The sequence below is a fragment of the Zootoca vivipara genome, chromosome 6, assembly GCF_963506605.1.
Source record: "Zootoca vivipara chromosome 6, rZooViv1.1, whole genome shotgun sequence".
Classification (NCBI taxonomy): domain Eukaryota; kingdom Metazoa; phylum Chordata; class Lepidosauria; order Squamata; family Lacertidae; genus Zootoca; species Zootoca vivipara.
In genome coordinates, this window is record NC_083281.1 from 12,711,241 (window position 1) to 12,735,572 (window position 24,332).

Here is a 24,332-nt window from a genome sequence, read left to right on the forward strand (position 1 = left end):
CACTCATCCCTTTTTATTATGGGGGCACTGTGGGTTAAACCACAGAGCCTAGGGCTTGCCGATCAGAAGGTCGGTGGTTCGAATCCCTGTGATGGGGTGAGCTCCCATTGTTCGGTCCCTGCTCCTGCCAACCTAGCAGTTCAAAAGCACATCAAAGTGCAAGTAGATAGATACCGCTCCAGCGGGAAAGCAAACAGCGTTTCCGTGTGCTGCTCTGGTTCACCAGAAACAGCTTTGTCATGCTGGCCACGTGACCTGGAAGCTATATACCGGCTCCCTCGGCCAATAATGCGAGATAAGTGCCGCAACCCTAGAGTCGGTCATTACTGGACCTAATGGTCAGGGCTCCCTTTACCTTTAGAATTTTGATGAAATCCTTTTATTGTATATTTTATGTCCACAGGCTGCTATGTCATTATATTTATTGATACGCCAAGGTTGGATGGGCTCCCTGTAGGTTCGCAGGACCTGTCAATTCCAGAAAATGACCAAAACGATTAGACCTGCCCTGCATCCCCACCTTTCGATACTGGGAATCCCCCAAACCTTTTTTCCCATTTGAAGGCAGAGGCGGTATTAGGGAAATGCCAATTACTGCTGTCACATTGATCACCCAATGTGGCCATTGATCACCAAGAGCTGTGCAGGCCTCGGAAAGACAGGGAGAAGGGGGCGGGCCTTGCTGATCTCAACTCCCAGGTCTGCAGGGAAGGAGGTGGCCTTTCTGGTATTTGGGACCTGGGACATTTAAGGCTCCGGACACTTCCACCCTTCCCCTCAGGTTGCATCAGCGGGAGAGAGGTGGGAAGCAGCAAGACTGCCTCCATCGGCTGGGTCAAAGTACCTGCTAGAAACCTAGAGCTGGAAGGGACCCCAAGGGTCATCTAGCCCAACCCCCCCTGAAACGTAGGGACTTCCTGCCCCTGGACTGTGCCAGCCGGCCGTTATCAGAACAAACCCTGTGCCCGAGTTCTGGTTTTTGTTTTCTAGTTTTCATTTTCCTCTTCCCTCCCACTCTTTCCTTGTGGTGCAAAGGATTTGTTTAAAGATGGCAAGCCTGTGAAATGGACCCTTCTCTGCCTGAAGAGCGGAGCTCAAACACCCCAAAGCACTGGTTTCCAATTAGCTACGGTAAGTACTGCAGACCCCGTTTTTCAAATGCCAGGCCACGGACCCCTTACTTTTAAACACTTCAATCTCCCTATGGTCCTTTTTGTTATGTGAATGGTGGTGCAGACCACGCTGGGTGGACTCCCGGGTCTGCAGACCACCTATTGAGAACCGCTGCCCTAAATGAATAAATAAATCCAGCTGCTGTCATTTGGGGCTTTTCCAAGCCGCTGATTAGCTGGCGCTCAGAGGGATCTGCTGCCGAGAGGGACGTGAGCCCACCCTGCAAGGTCCAGAGGAGGATGACAGTCGGAGTTTGACTTGGGGGACACAAACCCACACAGCAGAAGAAAGACACAGCGGCCAGAAAGAAGTCTTAACACCTTTTATCTCTTTTAACCACTAGGGCTTTGCTTTTTCTCAAGAGGTTCCAACACAGTGTTTTGTTTTCTTCACTTCTGCATTCTCGGGTGTGGATGGACACGGCAACTCGTGAGCGGGTCACATGGCTTCGGAGTGTGTCAACGGCTACAAAGGTGAGGGTGAGAGAGAGAAGAGCAGAGAAAAGGGCTCAGCCCCCCCCCAAGTGATGCCCTCCTAAGAGTTGGGGGGCCGGTCGGGCGCTGGCTGCCTCTTCCATCCCATGACCTTTCTGCTCTTCCCAACGGGTTTCCAACTAAGCAGAATATATATATATATATATATATATACATATATAGATATATATGTACGTATAAAGCACTAAAGGTGGTGAAAAACATTCTCAACTTATCCCGCTCCCCACAAAAAACACATTTCATCTAAACCAACCTTGGCCCCCAACCCAGGGTCTTGGGGAGACCCTATAAAACCCCATCAGTGCCCCAAAATATCCCATCAGGGGCACCAGGGTTGGCAAAGACAGTCCTATACACACACCACACAGGATTTGAACACAGTGCCCATCCTGGTTGGGGGGCAGGAGGAGAAAAGGGGGTTTCCTTCTGCTACACTGCACCCCTTGACAGCCTGCTGCTGTGCCTAGCCAGGAAGATGTAAATGTGATCCTATAAATTATGGGGTGGGGTGGGGAGGACGACAAAAAACTTTCAATACATTAACTGTTTTGTATATGGTTGTTTTTTTGTTTGCTTTTTTGTCTTTTTTATAGAAAAAATGCACATTTAAAGGGGGGTGGAGAACCCGCACCTTTTCCTTCCTTTAAAAAAAGAAAAAAGAAACAGAAGTTTAGTGTCACATTTTGCAAGGAGAGAGGGGGCACATTCTGCCACCCCCACCCTGGCGCTCCTTCATACATTAAGGGAGTGAGAAAAACGGAGGTGGTATTTTTAGGGGGGAGAGAGAAGGTTTTTTGGAAAGGGGTGTGCTTTGGCTGGATTTTACAGAGTAGTCTTTGTGGATTAAAGCATCCCGAGATGAACAAGACAGGCCTCGGGATGAAATGCAACACAACACACTGCTGGCTTTCAACATAAAGAGGTAGAAGAAATGGGGGGTGTTTTGAGAGGCGTAAGGGGAAGGTGATCCTCAAGAGAGAGAGAGAGATCAATTCCCGGGGGAATTTTGGCTCCGGACCCCCCAAGAGGAAGCATTGGCTATGGGCCCAACCAGATTTTAAAAGGGTAGGATGGAGAATCGGCCCCAAGGAGGAGATGGGATATTTTTAAGGGAAGGGAGGGCGCTGTTGCAGGGAGCGACCTCAGAAAGCCAAGCAACACAACGCGCGCTCCCCACCCCAGTGGAAATAAGCAGCTCCCTGCCAGGACCCCAAACTGTCGGGAATCGGAGCTGCCTCTTAAAATAAGCAGACACACGCACCACCCCCAAAGACCCTGTTTCACTCTTTAAAAAATGTTTTTTTAAAAAAAGGTCCTGCAGGTAAACTGACCAAGCCTTTCAGAGACCACCCCCCAGGCAGATTTTTCATGGGATCTGCTAGACTTGGCCCTCGTGGCAAGGGGCAAGTTGCATTTTGAGGAGGGGGCCCTGCACTCTGCCCCTTGTCAGAGCAGACTCCACCACCCACCCCAGGCCAGGAATGCTTGGCCATTGGCCTTTTGGGGTGGGGCTGCTGGCCAAACACCACATCTCCCCAAATCCTAAATCTCTGCGCTTGACCAGGGTTAGAAGCTTGGGGGGGTGAGGGGGCGAAACATGCAAACAAACCAGACACAAAGCAGTGTGGGTAAGGTTTGCTGGGGGGGGGGGCTTTGGAAGTGTCTCAGTGTAGGGTGGGGAGTCTCTACCCCTGCCCCCCTCCAGCACCCAGGGAGGTCCCTCTCGTCTCCCATTCCCCCCACAGATGCGCCCCAAGGCGGAGAGGGAGGCTTCAGAACTCCACTTTGCAGGCTGGGAAGGTCTCATCCTGCATGGCCACCATGCTGTTGCTGCCCAGGACGGTGACGCCCAGCGCCTGCTGCCGCTCCAGTGTCTCTGCGTACCACTCATGCATCACCAGGGAGTCAAAGGTGGGGATCAGGGTCACCTGGCAGGGAGGAGGAAGGAAGGAAGGAAGAGGGGTGAGCGTCCGTTGGCCACAGGAGTCTTGGCAAGGCAGCTTCAAACACTCAACCACCCTCCCAAGGCAACAACGCGGCAGTTGCCAAGCATCGGCTTTTGTGTGCAAGCAAGGTTGTAGACCTCGGCGTCGTTGGAAGGGAGCAGTGCTGGAAATCTGCCAGGCACCAGTGCAGAATGAAGCCAATTCAAGCTTCAAGGGAAATATTTCAGATCCTTCTCTCAAAGCACATTTTGCTTTCCCTATATTTGTCTTCCTGTTTAATTTATACAGCTGCCCCAGAGCAGGAGGATTCTAGGAAGGCAGTGAGGGGTGAAAATGTCAGAGTAGGAGCTGGGAGATCAGGGTTCAAATCCCACCTCAACTGTGACCCTGCAAAGATCTCTGGGCATTCAGGTTGGCAACCGACGTCTCCGTCTGGCTGGCCCCTCTGGCTTTCTTAAACGGGTTAGCGGAAGGGCTTATTTCTTGCATTTCTATCCCAAGGAGTCCATGGTTCACCCCCCACCCTCGTCCATTGATCCCTACAACGACCCTATGAGGTAGGTGAACAGGCTGTGACTGACTCCAAGGTCAGTCGCAGCTTCATGATGGAGTGGGGATTCAAACCCTCATCTCCCACATCCTCATCCGACACTCTTAACCACTACAACACACTGCCTTCCTAGAGTCCTTCTTCTATGGGGCAGCTCTATAAATTAAGTCAGTAAATAAATATGGGGAAAGCAAAATTCCCCTTAGAGATCCGAAATATTTCCCTGAAGCTTGAATTTATTTTATTACGGGTTGTTTTATTTTATGTTCCAATGTGTTGTGAATAGCGCTGGCCAATATATTGACATATCGTCCAAAACTGGTTGCAAGTCAATACTGTGTTATTGGTTTCATAATTTTTGACCTGGCAATATATCGTGAATCTTGTGCGTGTTTGCTATACAAAAATCACAATGTAGGGAAAAACGTGAAGCCAGCCGGGCCTCTGCATAGCTCCATCCTTATTTCAGACATTGGGATCTATCAGTATATTGTGATGTTTAGCTGGTGATGTATCCCGATGTTGAAAACCAGATATCGCCCAGCCCTAGTTGTAAACTGCTTTTAGGTTTTTCCTTTAAAATATAAACTGATAAAGAAATGAAAAATGATGTAACAATAATTTTCACTGTTAAAAAAAAGAGAGTCTGGACATTCTGTGGTGGAGAGCACCACCTCAGTTTAAGGTGCCATTTTGCAATTCACTTATATTTCTGAGTTTCTAACCCTAATCCTGAGCCTTGCCCAGCAAGCAAGAGTCGCTGTGTATCCACTGCAGGAGAAAAAAAAGGTTTGCCTTCCCTGGCACAAAAAGAGAAGGCAGCTGCTCTCACCCTGGAGACCAAGAAGGGAGCAGGCAGTGCCTAGCTGCCTCCTGGCACCCTGCATGCCATATTATTAATTCTCTAACCCTGCCAGTGGATGCCGCCCTGGTTTCAGCGGGCATTAAACGAGTCCCGCTAGAGAGCATCCTCGGCATGAGAGGGCCTCGATCCCAGGGAGGTTCCTGGCCGGCAGCACAAGACCCCAGCGGGATCTCCAAGTGTCGAGATGGTCTATGGCGAGCAACCCGCTGGCCCTAACCACCCTGCCCACCTGGGTGTCATGTGCCCAGTGCTGCTTCCCGGTCAGGAGGGCGTCCAAGATCCTCCGCATGACGCCCTCCTTGATGTGGTCCTCGCCGCTGATGACGTAGCACTGTGCCCGAATGTGACGGAAGAAGTCCTCGTCCACCCACTGGGCACTCGCCGAGCCTGGGATGTAGGCCAGCTCCAGGTAGACAGGGGGCCGCACGAAACTGGGTCTGGCACCTGGAGGTGGGAGAAAAATGGGGAATGTTGGCTGCAAGATGGGCATGGAGGGGAGACGCCGGCTGGGAGACACCCCCACCCTCCATTGGATGCAGCACAAACGCAAAGGAACGGCTGCAAAGACAGAATTTAACCCTGCTATTTGCAGACGGGAAAAATGTCTTTTCTTCTCTGCTGCCCATGTGCATCACAACACGGAGCACATGCAGAAAGGGAGAGGACCACTCTGGGGCTCCCACAAGGTCCAAAACACCGAGGTGCTGCTAGGCACTTGCAGAGAACACCGAGATCGAGAACCACTCAAGAGGCCAGGCAGGCTATTTGGCTCCTCACCAAGTACACAGTACACAGTGTACACAGATTTAAAACAATTTGGGTGGGGAGAAAACCTGCCTGATCCGGGCACCCTCCTGGCACTGTGCTTGGGGCTGATGAGATCCATCCCTTCCCTTCCCGTCCCTTCCTCTTCCTACCTGCAGGGCATGCTCTGCCTGCCCCCAAGGATGGCCTGCTGCTTCCCGCCCGCTGTCCGAGGGATGCCCGGTGGTCCCCACTGGCACGGGAGGCAGACAGCTCACTTCGGCTCAGAGCGGGTGTCCGGACTCTCTCCCCGATGCTGGTCGAGGAAGGCTTGATGCGGCTGCTGTTGTGGGCCGCGCCTCTGGGGGCTGAGTCTGCTTTGGGAGGAGCGGAGCCCACCCGGGCCGCTGGCCTCTTGCCCTTGGCTGCCCCTTCTCGGTCAGGGTCCACCATGCAGATGCCCGGCTGAGCGGGGAGCGGGAGGGGGTCCTTCAGGGCGGCCGGAAGAGGGTCGCGAGCCCGCGCCAGGCTCTCGGGGTCGTCGTCCGAGTCCAGCCCACCATCCGCTGTGATGGAAGGGCACTCCTCTGTGGCGGGCGGGATGTCAGAGTCTGAGAGGGTGGGCAGCGACTCGCTGAGTGACGTGGGCGGGGTCTCGTCGGCCAGGGGGTGGGGCTTGCGGCTCCGCAGTCCCTTTTGCTGGCCCCCTAGCGGCTTGGTCAGCTCCTGGGAGAAGTCACTGCTGTTCGACATATCCCGGGGGCTGAAGTTGGCTGAGGGCGAGCGCTCCGACTTGGGGTGCTCAAACTCGCACGGGGACACCAGGCAGAGGTCCACATCATGGGGCGAGTCAGAGCGGCGGGCGCGCCGTGCCAGGGAGTGGCCGTCCAAGCGCTGGGCGTGATGCGGGTGGCAGGGCCGGATGGGCAAGGATAGGCCACCTTTGCCCACGTCCGGCTCTGGGGTGAGTCCCCCCGGGCGGGCGTTTTCTGCTTCCTCCTGGAACTCGCTCACCGGTGGCAGGACCTGCTCAAAGGACATGGAGAGGGACTCATCCACCTCGGTGGAGTGCGGTGAGCCCACTTCGGCCGGCAGTGAGGGTGTGGTGATGGTGGGTGAGACATCCGGGAGGTCATCGCGGTAGAGGCTGGGCGACAGGCATCCTGATGGCTTCTCCTGCGAGGAGCTGGAGTTGTCCCGCGAAACACGGAGCCCGGTGGCAGAACCGTCCGGGCGCCAAGAGTTGGTCAGGGCCACCGGCTCCTCAGCCATGATGATGTCCTCGACGGGAGACTGGTGGAAAGGAGTGTGCCTGGCGCTGGCCGGGCCTGAGCTGGCCGGAGACATCATTTCCAGGGTCTTCTCTTCGGAGCTGCCGCAAGCCTCCTCGCCCTCGGGGTGGAGCCCTGCCTGCGTGCCCGTGGGGGTCTGCTCAAAGTTGACGCTCCGCTCACTCTTGGGGGTCTTAGCCAGTGGCGATGGGGGGCCTGCACCCCTCAGCGGAGAGCTGGCCTCCAGGTGCCGGAAGGGCTGGGGGCTCTCAGGGTCTCCGCCCGTGCACAGCCCGTTCTGGGTTGCCAGCACCCCATTCCCAGGACACTCCAGTGGCGATGGCTCCAGCTCGCTCTCTGCTGTAGTGATGCCCTCGTCTGTCGACTCAGCCCCCAGCGCCTCTGGCCGAGAGCTCTCCCTCGTCCCGTTCTCCGTTGATGACTTGGACCCGTCTGAGAGGCCACCTGCTGCCCCCTTGGCACTGCTGGGCATCTTGACGGGAGCCTCTTTCAAAGTCTGGGCTTTCGGCTTATCCGCCTCCTTCTTGAGGCTGGGTAGGGTCTTTTTGAAGCTGCCCATCTTGGTGGGGGGCCTCTTGACTTCCGCGCTGGCTGACCTCCTCAGCTCCCGACTCGGCTGCCTCACTGCTGCCTTCTCCTCTGCCTTCTCCTCCTTCTTGGCCGATGTCTCCCTCCTGGGGGGATCCGCCTTCGCCTCCCGTTTGGGCACCTTCCCCGGGAGGGCAGCGTCATTCTTTGGCAAGAGTTTTTTTGTGTCCTTCTTGGCCACCGGCTTCTCCTTCAGCTGCTTGGGCCTCACAGCGGAAGATGGCTCCACCTTGGTACGAGTCTCCTTGGCCTGCTCCTCCTCCAGGCTGCCCTTTGAGGTCTCGCTGGGCGCCATGGGGCGCTCTCTGGCACCAGCCGCCTTCGCCTCCCTCCTTTCCTTGGGCTCTGGGAGGCTCAGCTTGGAGCCGGACTTGAGGCTCTCCTGGCTGGCGGTCCTCTTCTGCTGGCTTTGCTTGAGGCTCTCCTGGCTGGCGGTCCTCTTCTGCTGGCTTTGCGGGGTACTGCTTGAGGAGGACCCTGACTCCAGGTCCTTCTGGGTGACCACCGGATGTTTGAGGAACTCCAAGTGCCGGACTTTCTCCAGCCCCTCCAGGATCTTGCTCTGGGGCGTGCAGCCAGGAAACAAGACCCGGACAATCTTCTCTGTGGGGCTGACGGGGTGCCAGACCAGGAGGGCGCAGATGGAGGTCACACAGTGCAGAGGCAGCTCCAGCCCCTGGGGGCAGCCGTTGCCACACCAGTGCTGCATCAGGACCTCCAACTCCTTGCTGCCTTTCACTGGGTTCAGGATGTACATATCTAAGCGCCCGACGCCCATCTTCTGGAAGAGGACAGTGGGCTCCACCTTGGGGCCGCCGTCCCTGCAGAGTGGGCTGGGCTGGATGCCCAGCTTGTCCAGGTAGTGGAGCGCCAAGCGGGCCTCGTCGCAGCTCTTCAGGACGCCCGAGTCACCCGCAATGGCCTTCAGCTTCTTGGAGGCGTTGAGGAAGACGACGCCCAGCTCTGGGGAGATGAGGTTCTTCACAGAGTCCTCGTTTGGCGAACCCTGCGAGGAGGGATCCTCTTCCATCTCGGCCAGCTTCCTCTGCAGCAGGCTGTTGACGCCGGGTAGGCTGTCAGTGCCCACGTGCGTCACCAAGATGGAGTCGATGCGGTCGAGGTGGCACACCAGCTTCCAGAAGGACGAGCGGGGGTTGGAGCCGCCATTGACCAGGATGTTGAAGCCGTTGACGGCAAAGAAGGCCGAGTCGCCCCTGCCGCCAGGGAAGATATAGCAGCATGGGCGGGACAGCTTCAGGAAGCCGACGGTGCTGGGTGGCTCCAGGAGGTCAAAGGGCGACGGGGGGTCTAGCGACTCCGAGAGGTACTCCAGGAACTCCTGCAGGCCCTCCATCTCGGGCAGCACAGGGCCCGGGTTGAAGCGAAGGTCAATGAAGTCCAACAGGTTGTGCTGACCCAGCTGGGAAGCTTTCCATTCCCCAAAGTCCGGGCAAATGACCGTCAGGCTGGTCCTGGCAGATGGGTCTGCAGAGCTGAGCAACTCTCCAACCTGGCAAAAGAGAGAGAGAGAGGTGTCAGTGCACTATGCACCATATACTGTAGTGACCACATAACACTGGTACTAGGATCTTCACTCGCTCCCAATATGTTTCCAAGAACAATTCAAAGTGTTGGTGCTGACTGTTAAAAGTCCTAAATGGCTTCCGCCCTGTATACCTGAGGGAGTGTCTCCATCCCAAATGTCCACCCTGGACACAGAGGTCCAGCTCTGAGGGTTTTCTGGGGGTTCCCTCATTGCAATTATGTGAAGCAACAGGGAGCCAGGCAGAGGGCCATGTCGGTGGTGGCACCCTTCCATCAAACATCAGATGAACAACCATGAAACTTTTTGAAGACATCTGAAGGCAGCCCTATACAGGGAAGTTTTTAATGGTTGATGTTACATTTTATATGTGCTGGAATCCACCCAGAGTGGCTGGGGAAACCCAGGCAGATGGGTGGGGTTAAATAAACAAATAATAGCAGCAACAACAACACCAATCATTTGGGGTCCCTTTTCCAGTCGGCAGAGTCACACAGAAAATTTCTCCATTCAGCTCTTCTATTGGTGAATTCCCACATTGAAATAAACACCTTGCCCCTTCCTGTAGCGTCTCTACCCCCATCATTCAGCCCAGACACTAGGTCCTCCTCCAAGGGTCTTCTGCTGGCTCCCTCACTGTGAGAAGTGAAGTTACAAGGAACCAGGCAGAGAGCCTTCTCAGTAGTCAGTAGTAGCGCCCGCCCTGTGCAACGTTTTCCTGTCAGATGTCAAGGAAATAACTATCTGACTTTTAGAAGACATCTGAAGGCAGCCCTGTATAGGAAGGTTTTTAATGTTTTGCTGTGTTTTTACTATTCTGCTGGGAGCTGCCCAGAGTGGCTGTGGAAATCCAGCCAGATGGACATGGTATAACAACAACAACTACTACTACTACTACTACTATTGTAAGGGGGTGGGCTTACAGGGAGCAGCCACCCCCCATCAAATCCAGCTCCTCGGACAGCTCGGACAGCAGCGGAAGGACAGGAGAAAGGAAGCAGGAAGTGAGCGGAAGGGGCCAGGGCTCAGGCAGCATACAAGAGCCCTTCCTGCAGCCTGGGATATCAGCAAGGAAGGAGGGCCAGTAGAAAGTTCAAGCGGGGAAACAGCAGAGGAGCGTCCTTTCAAATTCACCCCGGCAAACGCAGGGGGAGGAGATTTGGGGTCCCCAAACTACTCTGCTGGGGGAGGAGCCGAAAAGCGCCATTGGGAGAATCTGACAGCAATGAGTAGACATGTTTTCCTGAAGCTCTTGCTTTGCAAATACCGGTAGCTTGCATAATAAAAGCACTAAAGACAAGATGGTTTGGAGTGTCGTTGCTTGAGGGTAGCCAGCAACCTCCGTGACAACTATTAACATCACAACTTATAATAATGATGACTGGGTTGCCCCAGTCACTCTGGGTGGATTCCAGCATACACAAAGGCATAATAAAGCATTGAAAGTAGAAACTTCAGATGTCTTCTAAAGGTTGCATAGTTACTTCTAACGGAAAAGGAAATAAAATGAGCCCCAGAGCATCCTTCTTCCTCTCTGGTCTTCAGGTGTCTGGCCAGAGTAACAGCCTCCACACCAACTGCTTCCTACCCAGTCTGGAAGGATTCATTTAGGGGAGGGTCTTTGCCAGCCCTTTTCCGCTTTTGCCACCCTAACTCATTCAGCACCACTGGCTAACTCCTCCCTGCTGCTCCAGGCTGCTGCTGGGGAGACGTACCTCTTTGTCGGCGAAGATCTGGATGAAGTCTCGCAAGGAGAAAGTGCCCGTCTGCAGGACCAGCTCCCCCGTCTCCTCGATGCAGGGCCCAGCAAAGATCAGCAGCTTATGGCGCGAAGGGTCCGTGACCAGGTTGCAGAGCTGCAGGGCAAGAGAGAAAGTCAGGCCTTGGAGGGAAGGCCCTGGAACCTCAGATTTCCAGCCGCTTGGGGCTTATTTCCAGCCAACCCTCAGTCAACAGAATCATAGAATTGTAGAGTTGGAAGGGACCCTGAGAGTCATCCAGTCCAACCCCCTGCAGTGCCGGAAAAGAGTCTAGAGCCGTATGTTGGGTTTTCCTATTTCCAGGCCCTGGGAATAGTCCACGGACTCTCCAGTGCCATGCAAAGCGGGCCGTTTCGTACAACTGGCGTGGGTGTACCATGTAGGCCCCAAGACCATGAGACCTGTTTCAGAAGCAGGATTTTACCCATTCACGGTCTCTGGAGTTGGGATCTCCACCCCAATTCGCCCAAAGGGGGCCCACCCTCCTCTTCGTGCAATGGCCAAATACCCTCTTAAGAACCCAGGGATCCAGATAGACTGCCTCTGGACCTGGAGGTTCCACAAAAGCCTGGCTGCTGGATCAGGTCAAAGCATCTAGCCCAGCATCCTGTTCTCACAGTGATCAACCCAATGCCCCAAGGGGAGGAAAGCGTAAGCAGGACCCCAGCCCAAGAGCCTTCTGCCCTCCCGCTGCCTCTTCCGGCAACTCGCCTCGTTGTAGATGGATTTGTCGGAAGGGTTCAGCAGCACCAGCGTCTCCAGGAGGTCTCCGCGATGGTGCAGAGCCCGCTGACCTGGGGAGGGAAGACGAGGCGAAAGAGTTGAAAGACCACAGTGTCGTGGTGCTGGAAGGGACCCCCAAGAGCCATCTAGCCCAACCTCCTGCAAGGCATCACAGATTCACATAGCAGCATTGATAGTCACAGCCTGGCTCTCAATGCTTTTCCAAATGAACCCTAGCAATACCATTTGCAGTTGGGTTCCTATTTAGCATATTGGGCAAGCCAACATGACAGCGATGTGGGAAGGAGGATTGGAGTGATCATTCTGTGATATTAGGGCAGTGGACAAAGCTGCATTGTAACTTTTGAATCTGTGTGTGTGTGTGTGTGCGCGCGCGCGTGCATAATGGGATAAATATAATCATATATATATGATTTGCCTTTACGTTAAGGGTTCTTTACATAGATTTGTAGGGGATTGGAAGGGTCCGGAGGGTCATCTAGCCCAACCCGAATCTCAGTTATAGCACCCAGGACACCATATCTCTAGGGAGGGGTCCATCCTGCTACTGAACGGTCCTCACCCTCAGAAAGTTCTTCCTGATGTTTAATGGCGAAGAAAGCAGTGGTTCTGGAGAAGAGGGCTCCCCACTGCGAGGCTCCATCCCCCCAGAAGGTGGCAGTGCAGCACTGCCAGATTCCAGCAAGCCTGGCTGCTGGGTTCTCTCTCTTCCTGCTCCCAATCCTGTGAGATCTCTGGCCGAGAGGCTTCCAAGAAACCCTAACCCTCACAGCACCTGAAGAGGGTTTGTCTGATCCCACAAAGGTCACAGCACAACTATTAAGAGGAGTTTAAAATGGCCCTGGGGGCCATTTTAAGGCTGCTTGAGGCGAGCAATCAATTTGTGGGGCGGCAGTGGCTGAAACTGCAGATGTGGCTCGTCTACCAGGGAAGGGAGTCCATCTCAGAGAAGCAAAACTCTGACCCTAAATCTCTGCTACCTTGCAGGGTATCTTCAGGAGAAGATAAGACTCAAGAGCAAACCCTACACAAATCCGGAATGGAGTCCCTAAGACAGCTGGGATGGCGCCTTGTCCACCTCCTTCCGGCAACTCCTGCAGCCAAGTTGGTGCCCAATGCTCTGCTCTGCCTTCCTTTGGACACCATCAGCCGGGCCGAGATGGGGGTCTTCTCTGGACCCCCAGACACATGGGCCAGGCTCGCGCCTCGGAGAGGTCCTTTCAGTGCTGCTCATGCAGCTGTTGGACTTCACCCCCAGAGACACACTCCACTGTCTCTCGAGACAGACGACCATGTGGCTGCAACTCAGACGCCTGCCTGCAGTATCCCAAAGTGTGGAACTGGAGCCCTGAGATATTTGGCGATCCTGCCAGCTGGGAACTCCAAAAACATTAAACTGTCCCTTGCTGTGAAGGAGGGGAAGGGTCCCATCAGGGTGCTGGGCACTTGGCTGAGAAGCCGCTGGCTCTCTCGATGGACAAAATATCAGGGGCAGCCAAAGGAGCAGGCCCTCGAGGTGATGCTGGGCAACAGCCACTATTGTCCAGAGGGCACCACACCAGAGGTCAGCTGGCAACTTGAGGGGCCTCCACACCCAGAGATTTTTTTCTTTAAAATATTAAACGGCATAAAAATGAAATGAAAAATAATGGTAAACATTCCGTGGTGGCAACAGTTTATGGTGCCATTTGGCAATCAGCTTATATATCAGAGTTTCTGACATTGATACCTGAGCCTTGCCCTGCGAGCAAGGGCCGTTGTGTCTCCAGTGCAGGAGAAAAGCAAGGAGAAAGGAGGCGGATGCTCTTGCCCTGGGGACCAAGAACGGAACAGGTGCTTCCCAGCAGCCCCTGCCAGCCTCCCTGGCCCAGCATTCCAATGTTAATTCAGCATCGGGCGGAGTGGGTGGGCAGAGTCATCTGAGGACACAGCCAGCTCATTCTTGGGGGGGGGGAAGATGCCCACGGGTACTGGCTGAGCCTGCTGTCGACACGCTTGCCTGCCCAAGAGCTCCTTGCTGCCTCCGCAAGAGCAGGGAAGGCATTTGCAGGTGGGGAGGCACTAGTCCACATTGTCCGAGGGACGGGGGAGGTGCCTCTGCTACCTCCTTACCTTTCACAATATCGGAGAAGGTGGCTGAGTGACGGGAGACAAAGAGCTTCAGCTGCTGGTCAAGGTTGCAGGCAGTCAAGTCGATGTCCCAAGAACGGATCCCTGGAGGAGGGGGGGGGAGAGAGAGAAGCAGTGGTGTTAAGCAGACTGCCAAGTGCGGGAGGGCCACTGCAGCCGGAGCCCTTGGCTCCCAAGAGCCAGGGAAGGTGGCTGCCAATGTGCTCCCTCTGGCTAGTCCCTCCAAAATTATGAGCAGGAGAACTTGTTTACTGCATTTATCTCCCACCATTTTCTCCAAGGACTCCATGGTTCGCTCCCCCCTCCGTTAATTCCTACAACGGCCTTGTGAGGTAGGTGAAGAGGCCATGAGTGACTCCAAGGTCACCCAGTGAGCTTCACGACAAGACTGGGGATTCGAACCCTGATCTCCCAGGTCCTCGTCCAACACTCTAACCACTACACCCACTGGCTCCCTAGAGTCCTTCTGCTATGGGGCAGCTCTATAAACTATGTTGGTAAATAAATATGGAGAAAGCCAAATGTCACTTAGAGAAAGACCTGAAATACTCTCCTTGATGCTTGAATTGGTTTGATTCCAGATTGTTTTATTTCATGGTCTAATGTGTTGTCAACCACTTTGAGATTATTTCTTTAAAATATAAAGCCATACAGAAAATAAATGAATAGCAAGAATAATTCCCATTGCAAATAAAGGCGCTCAGGCATTCCATTGTGGCGACTGCAACTGAGGTCTAAGGTGCCATTTGGCAATTAGCTTATGTATCTTGAGGTTCTATCACTGCTCCTTCCCCCGATTTTTACTCCTCTACCGCTTTCCAGATGCCTTGGTTCCTACCTCCTGGGATCTCTTCCCAGTCATCGGAGAACTACTCTTGCTGCTCCATGATAATAAACAGCAGCAACAACAATAACACAGTGGTACCTCGGGTTACGTTACCTTCGGGTAACGTAATTTCGAGTTACGAACACGGCAAATATACTATATACTTCCGGGTTTCAACGCGCACATGCGCTGAAGCGCTCTGGCGCGCCGCGCACGTGCGCAGAAGCAGCACCTCCGGATACGGACTTTTCAGGGCAAGTATGGATCCCCGGGACGAATCAAATTCGTATCTGGAGTGTTCACTGTTATAATAATAATTTATTATTTATACCCCACCCATCTGGCTGGGTTTCCCCAGCCACTGTGGGCTTCCAACAAAAGATTAAAATACAATAATACCATAACCCCCACGTGTTTAGCTGCCGGCCAGAGCTGACAGCTCCCCCTTCCCTCACAGGGACCAGACGGCAAACATCCCAACAGCTTTCTCCCAGTATGGCACAGACATCACATCAGCTCAATTTTGCAAGAGACAGCCGTAAGCATGACGGCAAAGAGGATCTTTCTCCCTCTCCAAAGCGCCTACGGCAGCAAGGCAAAATGAGAAGATCAAGGACCGGCCACAAGAAACCACAAGTTCATTCTTCAGCCCACAGAACAAGGAGGCGAGTTTTGCTTCGCTTGCACTGAGGCCCCCAAATGTCTCTGCCCCCCCCCACAATGACCCGCTAGCTTACATAAGACCAGCGCAGGTGGCGTCAGCTGAGATGCAAGACTGCAGCTCTCAGAAACTGGCCTGGTGCGGCACGTGGGTGTTTGCGCGTCTTCACTGCGGCTGCATGATGCTCGCCGCCTAAGCAGAGTCCAGCACCACCAGCGTGGGGGTTCCTGAGGGCAGAGGCAGCAATGGAGCGAGATCCCAAACGGGGGTGGGGGGGAACCAGAAATGCCGCTGCTGCTGTTTCAAGGGGGCTGGGAAAGACTGAGAATGAGGAGCCCACATACAAAGAGGCCTGTGGGATTCCCCAGCTAGGCAGCAGCAGGAGGAGGTGGTGATTTAAGACTCCGGATAAGTGGCAGTGGGAAACTGGAATCATTTCATCAAGCTCCCCATGGCAGAGTTTTCTGAACACTGAAGTAGTTACTAAGTGTGGTAGGAAAGAGCCCTGCTAAGCACCGGTAACTTGGAAAAGCAGTGCCTCAGTCTTGCTAAATTAAACTAAAATGAATTTAACTGGGTTTTGAATAACTGTGCAATTGTTACTGTATCATTTTATTGGGGTACAGTGGTACCTCCAGTTACGAACTCAATTCGTTCCAGAGGTCCGTTCTTAACCTGAAACTGTTCTTAACTAGAGGTGTGCTTTCGCTAATGGGGCCTCTTGCTGCTGTTGCGCCGCCGGCACACGATTTCTGTTTTCAACTCGAGGTAACTCTTCCAGGTTAGCGGAGTTTGTAACATGAAGCGTTTGTAACTTGAGGTACCACTGTATAATCTTCCTCAGTGGTTTGTGGAAACCGCTACTCTGAATAATGCTTTTTATGGGTTAGGGTAGGTGGCCAAGGGGAGGATCTTTTAGCCTCAAAGGGTTTTGGAACCAGTGTTCAAAACTCCCCAGGTGCCAAACACATTTTGCTACTAGCATGGGTCCAATTGGGACCCCCGTGGAGATCTCTGGGCACCAGACTAACAGATGACATCTCCAGCAGCTCAGCAGAAGAGCTTATTCACTGCACTGATCTCCCATCTTTTTCTCCCAGGAGTCCAAGGTTCACTCCCCCCCCCTCCGTTAATTGAAGATGAAGAGGCTGCAACAGACTCCAAGATCGCCCAGTGAATTTCCTGATGGAGTGGGGATTAGAACTCTGATTGCTCTCACCACTATACCAACCTGCCTTCCTAGAGTCATTCTGCTGTGGGGCAGCTCTATAAATTAAGCTGACTTCAGAGGGCAAAGACAAGTGTTGCAAGCTTATCGCAGAGGGTTACGTGGCAAAGAGACAGGGCGTGCGTTCCTCCAACATCAGCTTCCGTCTGGAGACGGGATCCACGAGTCAGAAAGCCACCAGCTCAGAGTATTATTAGCAAATACTCCTTTGACCAGCCAGTACTGTATTTAAATTAAGCAACTGTTCAGGAAAAAGAGGTTTCCGCTCTCAAAGGTCCCCAATTATCCGCAGCAAGAGGAGCAGCTCAAGTTCCCAGGAAATGTCCCAGTTTCTCAACCTCCTGGAGGTCGGCCTGCAGCTGCTGCATGAGCAGCCAGGAAGAGAGAGCTCTGCTTGCAGACGGGAAGGGCTGCTGCAGGAAGCAACACAACCTCCAACTTCATAAAGCAGGAGACAGTGGAGACCCACTGATCTGATTTTTACCCCACCTTCCTTCCATTAATGCCCCCAACCAAGGCAGGTTAGCCCTTTGGCATACGAGTCTGGCTTTAGCAGAGAGGCGCATCCAGAGCTTGCAGAGCATGGTGCTGATGACACCGAGGTTGTAGGTTTGATCCCTGGTGCATGGGACAGCTGCATATTCCTGCCTTGCAGGGGGTTCGGCTAGATGACCCTCAGGGTTCCTTCCAACTCTACAGTTCTCTTATTCTACTACAAATATGATTTGAAAACTGCATAAGCACTGGAGGCATACCAGTTGCTGGAAGCCACAGGAGGGGAGAGTGCTCTTGTGCTCAGATCCTGCTTATGGGCTTGCAGGAAGAGGTGTCAGGCTGGCTTCTGTTGAGGATAGGATGCTCGACTTGATGGGCCCCCCTTTGGCCTGGTCCAGCAGGCCCTTCTTGCATTCTTAGGACAGATCCACCCTCCACCACAAACACTCTTCCAACTCTATGTTTCTATGATTCACTGTCCCAGAAGGCTGCTGCCTTTAGCCCCTATGGTCAGGGAGCCTCCAACCCGTCAGAGGGTGGGCCTGAGTTCCCCCATTTCTGCTGAAACCATCACCATGTTTCTGCCCTGCCTCCATTATTGGGTTTCACATGGGTGCTGCTTACAGAGGCTCCTTTGGATCAAAGCTGCAGGGTTTTTTTGCAGCTCTGAGCTCTTAAAATGGAAAGAAAGTGAGTGAGACAAAGGATGACCACTCCTATCCCTAACAGCAGGGAGGAGGAGGAGGAGGAGGAGGAGGAGGAGGAGGAGGAGGAGGAGGAGGAGAGTCTGAGGCTCTCTTGAAGTGTCCCCCTTCCACACCAACTGGGACTCTTTTCCTTTATTAAAAAGGGGAAGGGAAAAAAGCACCACTGATCTCAGAGGTCAGCTGCAGCTGCTTCCTGTTTGGTGTCCGGTCAGAGGAAGCCTGGCAACGCAGCAGAGAAGGCCGAGGTGGCCCCTGCAGGGTTTTTCAAACAGAGCACGGGGCAGGCAGCCTCTCGTCTGAACAGAGGCCACATTCCCCAGGGAACATCTACCAGCGGCCACATGCTGGTGGTGGACCTGGCTGAACCAACTATGGGGGTGGGGTGCACCCTTTTATCTCTTTCTTCAGCTGCCCCCTTTCCTTAAGGACATCAAGAGCTGCCTTATACTGGGATGCTTTAGATGTAATCCCTGCATTGCAGGGGGTTGGGCTAGATGACCCTTGGGAACGCTTCCAACTCTTCAATTCTAGGTTCGTGCAGCTCCGTGCAGTCTGCCCTGACTGGCAGCAGCTCTGCAGGCTTCGAAATGAGGCCAAAGGTAGTCCTAGGCTCTCTATCCAGCAAAAACCAGGGCTTGAGTATGGGACCAGGCTGGCCCCATAGGTGTTGGAACAGCGCTAGACAGTGGCATGTTAAAGGTTTAAATAAAACCTTCTTTCATTAAAATGCTGATTTGTAAAACAATGATCCACTCCAGTTAAAAGAAATGGGGGCAGGCCCACAAATTTTCCACAGAACCAAGGAGTCCACTTCCCAAACTCTGATTCCCTCCTACCCTGCGGACATAGAGCAACTTTTTTTATTAAAAATTTTTTAAATTTGTATACCGTTCTTCATTCGCAGACCTCAGGGCGGTTCACCACATAAAAATATAATGTAAAAGCACAAAACACATTATTATTATCCTTGCTCATTGCACACACACAGTTGGCGAAGAGCGACTCCAACTACCAATGTCCACTTTGGGCAACTTTTCCCTGTAGCTGTTTTGGACTACAATTCCCATCAGCATCCAGGCTCATGGAGAGCAGTGTGGTGTAGTGGTTAGGAGACTGGGAGACACCTGGCAGACTGGGGTTTGAATCCCCAAAAAATATGGAGAAAGCTGAATGTCACCTAGGGAAGGATCTGAAATATTTTCCTTGAAGCTTGAATTTGTTTTGTTGTGGACTGTTTCATTTGATGCTTTAATGTGTTGTAAACCGCTTTGAGATTCTTTTCTTAAAAATAGAAAGCAGTATAGAACAACAACAACATTAATAATAATATCCTGCTTGTGGGGTAGGGATTGTGGCTAGACATTCCATTATGGCGGCCATAACCTAGGTTTAAGGTGCCATTTGGCAATTAACGTATACAGTATCTGAGTTTCTCACACTGCACTCTGGTCCTGCTTCCCATGAGGGGGTGGGGCGTCTCTGGTTGTCCACTGGGGGGGCAGGAGGCTGTCTGCATGGGCTCCCTTTGGTCTGACCCTGCTGCACCCAGGTTATTCTTACATTCACATAGCTCTGAATTCAGGAAGGCAGCCTTCACCAACACATCCCTTGGAGCAGAATTGAGCTGGGCACAACCCTGGCAAATGGAACGTTTCTGTCCATGGCCAGAGCTTCTCGGGGACCCAATCCCTCCATGCGACCAGACACGGAGCCACTGCAGCAAACAGCGCCTTTCATCCCAGCAGCCTAACAGGTGTGCTTGGCTCCCACCCTACAATGCACCTTGCAGAAGAGGCTGGGCCACACCCTTGAACAAAATGCAGGCCCTGCAGGTATGGCGAGGCACAGCAGGAGCAATTAAGAGCAATTAGCACTCGGAGGGCAATTAGGAGAAGGGATCCTGCCAGGATCCTTCAAATGCCACTTGCCTTTCTGCCTGGGTTTCACTTGCCAACTGGAACTCTGCCCCCCTGAACCCCAGGGCACAGCGACGCAGCATCCGTTGCAAAGACTTGAGTGACTCCAGTGACAAAGGCATGACACTTCTTCGCCTGGAACCCTCCAGCGGGGGGGGGGGGGGAGCCAGTCTTTTGGGGCAAAGGGGCCACATTCTGAATTTTTAGCTACTTACAAGGGCAGCACTGGTCCCAGAACAACTGCAGCCTCACACAACAAAGAGTGTGGAGTCCCGGTGAAGCTTTCCTCATCATTGGGTCATTGGTAGAGGGAATGGTGCCTAGATCCTCTGTGGTAACCGTAATCTGGGTTTAAGGTACTTTATGATCCAGAGCAGAGGAGGAAGGCCAAACAGAGATGGGGAAGGCTTGCTCTGCCTTCTGGGCCAGGGGGTGGCCCAGAGGTCTTGTGCTTTTGAAGGGGGTGCCACACACCCAAAACAGCTATTTTAGAGCCATGTTCTCGTCCGTCCTCACTTTGCTACCTCCCCCGCACAGCCCTCCCCAGACCAAGCCACCCCACATGCTTCAGATTCCTCTCCCCATTTCACTCCCGGCTCCTTCGCTCTCTTCCCGGCTCCCTCAACCAAGCAACAAATCAACCCTGCTCCCTTTGCAAACACACACAGCTTCTTAGCTCTGCCCCCCCCCCCCAAAAAAGTGCAATTTCTTAGGAGCCAAATATACACTCCTTTTTTTAAAAAAGAGAAAACTGACAAAAGCTGCACTCTCTCTCTCTGGGTTTTTACGCTCCTACAAAGTCCCCTGAGGTATTTAAATCCAAGCACAACTCATGCTCAAACATCTGTTATGTTCTCCTTGCTGCATGGAATGAGCCCTGAATGGAAAGTGCTCAAATCAAACGCTTTCAAAATGGAAGAAGCATCAACAGAGAGCAACATAACATTCACATGTGGCTGCGCGCTCGCATCTTATTTTTCATTTCACTCACTCCCGCCCATGTTTACTTGGAAGCAAGTTCCACCAATCCCAAAGGGACCTACCCTCAAGCGTGAACACAAGAGGACAACCTTATTTTTTTACATGGGCAATATGGAAGAAAGCTCTTGAAAAACCAACAAGAAGATACGGGAATTGTGGTAAGCCTGGATGGACAATTGTCTTCCTACATGAAATTATTTTAATTTTAAAACAAAAACACACACAACTTGCCAGTCTAGCCTAGCAAACCCCACATTCTGCTTTTACAGACAGCATATGATGAGGATACAATTAATTTCATTTTTGATTGCTGCAAGCCTCTTGCTTGGGAAAACTTTGCTACCTAACGTGAATTGGGGAGGAGGAGGTTTTGTAAGCGAATAAAAATCCATCTCAAACAGAGAAAGAGGGAGAGCTTATGTACAAGACATAATAAAAATCTGAACAGAACTGCCTTCCGCTGCTCTTCTGTTTTATGTTTTCAGCTTATTTTGCTTGTTGACTTTTGCATTAAGTTTATAAAGGCAGAGCTCAGTGGCAGAGAGACTGCCTTGGAAGCAGGAGGCCCCACATTCAAGCCCCAGTGGCATCTACAGGAAGGGATGGGAGGGATTCCTGCCTGAATCCCTGATGATACAATACTGCCAGTCAGTGCAGGCAATACTAATTTATGTGGACTAAGGGTATGACTCCATAGAAATCAGCTCCCCATCTAGCCCTCTCTCCCTCCAAGGAGCGCAAGGTAGTGGATATAGTTCTCGCCCTGCCCCTTTCATCCACACAACAACCCTGTGAGGTAGGTCAGGCTGAGAGATGGGGTGACTGGGCCAAGGTCATCATTTCAGGCTGAGCAGCTATTTGAACTGTGGTTTCCACGTCCTGGTCCAGCACTCTTTACTGCTCTGAAGTTACCACAGAGCTCTAGCTACATGCCTGTGAGCCAGCATTGTTAGAAACTCATATATATAAACTACTCTCCAAAGGGCATCTCAAACAGAGGTTGCAGTTGCTGCAACAGAATGTCTAGGGCTCTAGGCACCATCTTTTTGCAATGGCAAAAATGGAAGATCAGGGTTCAAATCCCCTCTCCATCCTGAAGCTCCCTGGGGGACCTTAGGTTGGTCACAGCCTCTTCACCTACCTTGCAGGGTCGTTGTAGGGATTAAGGGAGGTGGGGGTGAACCATGCACTCCTTGCAGAAAAAGGTGGGAGAGCAATGCAGTAGATAAGCTTTTCTGCTGACCTGCTTAAGAAAATTGAAGTGGCAGCCAGATTGAAATGCCAGGATACAAATTCAATAAATACTTAACAAAACACTAAGTTGCATCCAACAAATCAGTCCTACTCAAATGGGCCAAGTCAGTCACCTCCATTCTTCCCAATGGGCCTCCTCTTTATCCTCCTTCTCCCTGTATGGCTAACTTTAGATATAAAAAATAAATAATAAAATAATAAATAATTAAAAAATCCTTCCAGTAGCACCTTTGAGATCATCTAAGTTTGTCATAGGTATGAGCTTTCGTGTGCATAAAAAGCAGAGACATCACCTTGCCGACAAAGGTCCGTATAGTTAAAGCTATGGTTTTCCCAGTAGTGATGTATGGAAGTGAGAGTTGGACCATAAAGAAGGCTGATCGCCGAAGAATTGATGCTTTTGAATTATGGTGCTGGAGGAGACTCTTGAGAGTCCCATGGACTGCAAGAAGATCAAACCTATCCATTCTTAAGGAAATCAGCCCTGAGTGCTCCCTGGAAGGACGGATCGTGAAGCTGAGGCTTCAATACTTTGCCCACCTCATGAGAAGAGAAGAATCCTTGGAAAAGACCCTGATGTTGGGAAAGATGGAGGGCACTAGGAGAAGGGGACGACAGAGGACAAGATGGTTGGACAGTGTTCTCGAAGCTACGAACATGTGTTTGACCAAACTGCGGGAGGCAGTGCAAGACAGGAGTGCCTGGCGTGCTATGGTCCATGGGGTCACGAAGAGTCGGACACGACTAAACGACTAAACAACAACAACAACAAGTTTGTCATAGGTATGAGCTTTCGTGTGCATGCACACTTCTTCAGATAACAAAAGCTCATACCTATGACAAACTTAGTTGGTCTCTAAGGTGCTACTGGAAGGATTTTTTAATTTTGTTTTGACTGCGTCAGACCAACACGGCTACCTATCTGTATTTAGATATACAGTACAACCCTTAATGTCAAAACCTTTCCAATAAGTAAGTGTCAGTGTTATGCTGAGAGGAACGAGAATCATACTGGTATTATGATGATCCAATATTGCTTTACTTTCTGTATATGTATATACTGCCCGAGACAGAAAATGCATTTGTAGAAAACTATATCTATACCTACACACACACACACACACACACACACACACACACACACACATATATATATATATATATATATATATATATATACTTGGCTGAAGAGAAAACAAATGTATAAACATACACACAAATAAATACAAATACTAATAAACACACAAGTTCAGATACATAACAGCAGGGAGACCCAGTTATCTGATGGAAAAAGGCGGTACACATATCACACACACCCCAAATTGGTTTAGGAGAGAATATGGATTGGGGCCCCTCCCCCCACTTCCCGGCCCCTCCCCCCACTTCCGCTTCCCCCTCACCGTCTCGCACGGCCCTCAGGACCGCCGTGCGGAGCCCCTCTCGTCCTCCGCCGGCGCCGAAGACGACCACGAGGGAGAAGCGGGCCTCGGCTGTGGCTGAGGCGGCGGCAGCAGCGGGGGTCGCCAGAGGGGCTCCCCCCCCTCCTCCTCCAACGGCCGCTGCTCCCGCCGCCATCTTGTAAGGCGCCCCTCGGAGGCGACCGTTAGCGACGCCCACCGACGCCCCACCCTCGAAGGCGCACGCCGCGCCTACCAGGTCCCGCCAATGAGAGGAGCGCAGAGGCGTGGCCTGGAGGGAGGGGGCGGGGACGGCGGGAGCCCCGGGGCTGCACTGAACATGCGCGGAAGGGTCACATCTGCGCTGAGTGTGGGAAGGAGGGGCGCCTCCTGAGCATGTGCAGAGTGCAGGAGAGAGCAACCAAAGGAACGCAGGTGTGGGGAAGAAGAGGGCAGCATCTGAGCATATGCAAAGTATAATGCATCGCCTGAGCATGTACAGAGTGCATTGCTTTCCCTTGAGCTCGTGAAGAGCTGCCAAATGGGGGTGAATATTCCTTTCCACGCTGAGAGGGGACTAGGGAAAGGAAGAGCCCCTGAACATATATGAAGCTGCCAAGGGCATGGAGCGCTTTCTGAGCATATGCAGAGTGCTTTCTTAATTGAAAAGAGTGTTCTTTTTTAAAGGAAGGTGCCGTGGTGTAAAATGACAAAAGTTGCATCCTACATTGGTCATACTCAGAGTAGAACCACTGAACTCAACAGCTATGACTCACTTCAATCCACTAATTTCAATAGGTCTACTCTGAGTAAACTGACTGTAACCCACCGACTACTTCTAGGAACCCTGATCTCCTAAACACGTGCAGAGAATGGGTGCCCCTGAGCATGTGCAGAGGCCCTAACAATGGAGCAGACCCAAATTGCTTTTCTGCAAAGTGGACCGAAGAAAAACTTCCTCGCCGAGCTGAGTGTGCTGTAGGATCAGGCCCTTTCTCTCTGCAGGAGACCACCCAGACTCCCTGCCTTTAGGGCCTC

At 52.4% G+C, this 24,332-nt stretch overlaps 1 protein-coding gene across 1 annotated transcript; it reads right to left on the bottom strand.

Annotated features, from left to right (window-relative positions):
* Positions 1-1,480: 1,480 nt before the first annotated feature.
* MAP1S (microtubule associated protein 1S) lies at positions 1,481-23,520 on the bottom strand. The gene is made up of 7 exons (XM_035119725.2): positions 23,298-23,520; positions 13,812-13,913; positions 11,667-11,749; positions 10,911-11,051; positions 5,946-9,162; positions 5,258-5,472; positions 1,481-3,595 (listed from the first exon to the last, which is right to left on the bottom strand). Exons 1-7 carry the CDS (start codon positions 23,470-23,472, stop codon positions 3,440-3,442), a joined length of 4,089 nt encoding a protein of 1,362 aa, XP_034975616.2. The 5' UTR covers positions 23,473-23,520; the 3' UTR covers positions 1,481-3,439.
* Positions 23,521-24,332: the final 812 nt, after the last annotated feature.

Bases quoted from the DNA above. Each gene is read 5' to 3' on its own strand.
- MAP1S (XM_035119725.2), bottom strand. From the start codon at position 23,472: ATGGCGGCGGGAGCAGCGGCCGTTGGAGGAGGAGGGGGGGGAGCCCCT. The intron at 11,750-13,811 runs GTAAGGAGGTAG...TTCCCTCCCCAG, and splicing joins CTTCTCCGATATTGTGAAAG to GTCAGCGGGCTCTGCACCAT. The intron at 3,596-5,257 runs GTGGGCAGGGTG...CCTCCCTGCCAG, and splicing joins ACTGGGCACATGACACCCAG to GTGACCCTGATCCCCACCTT.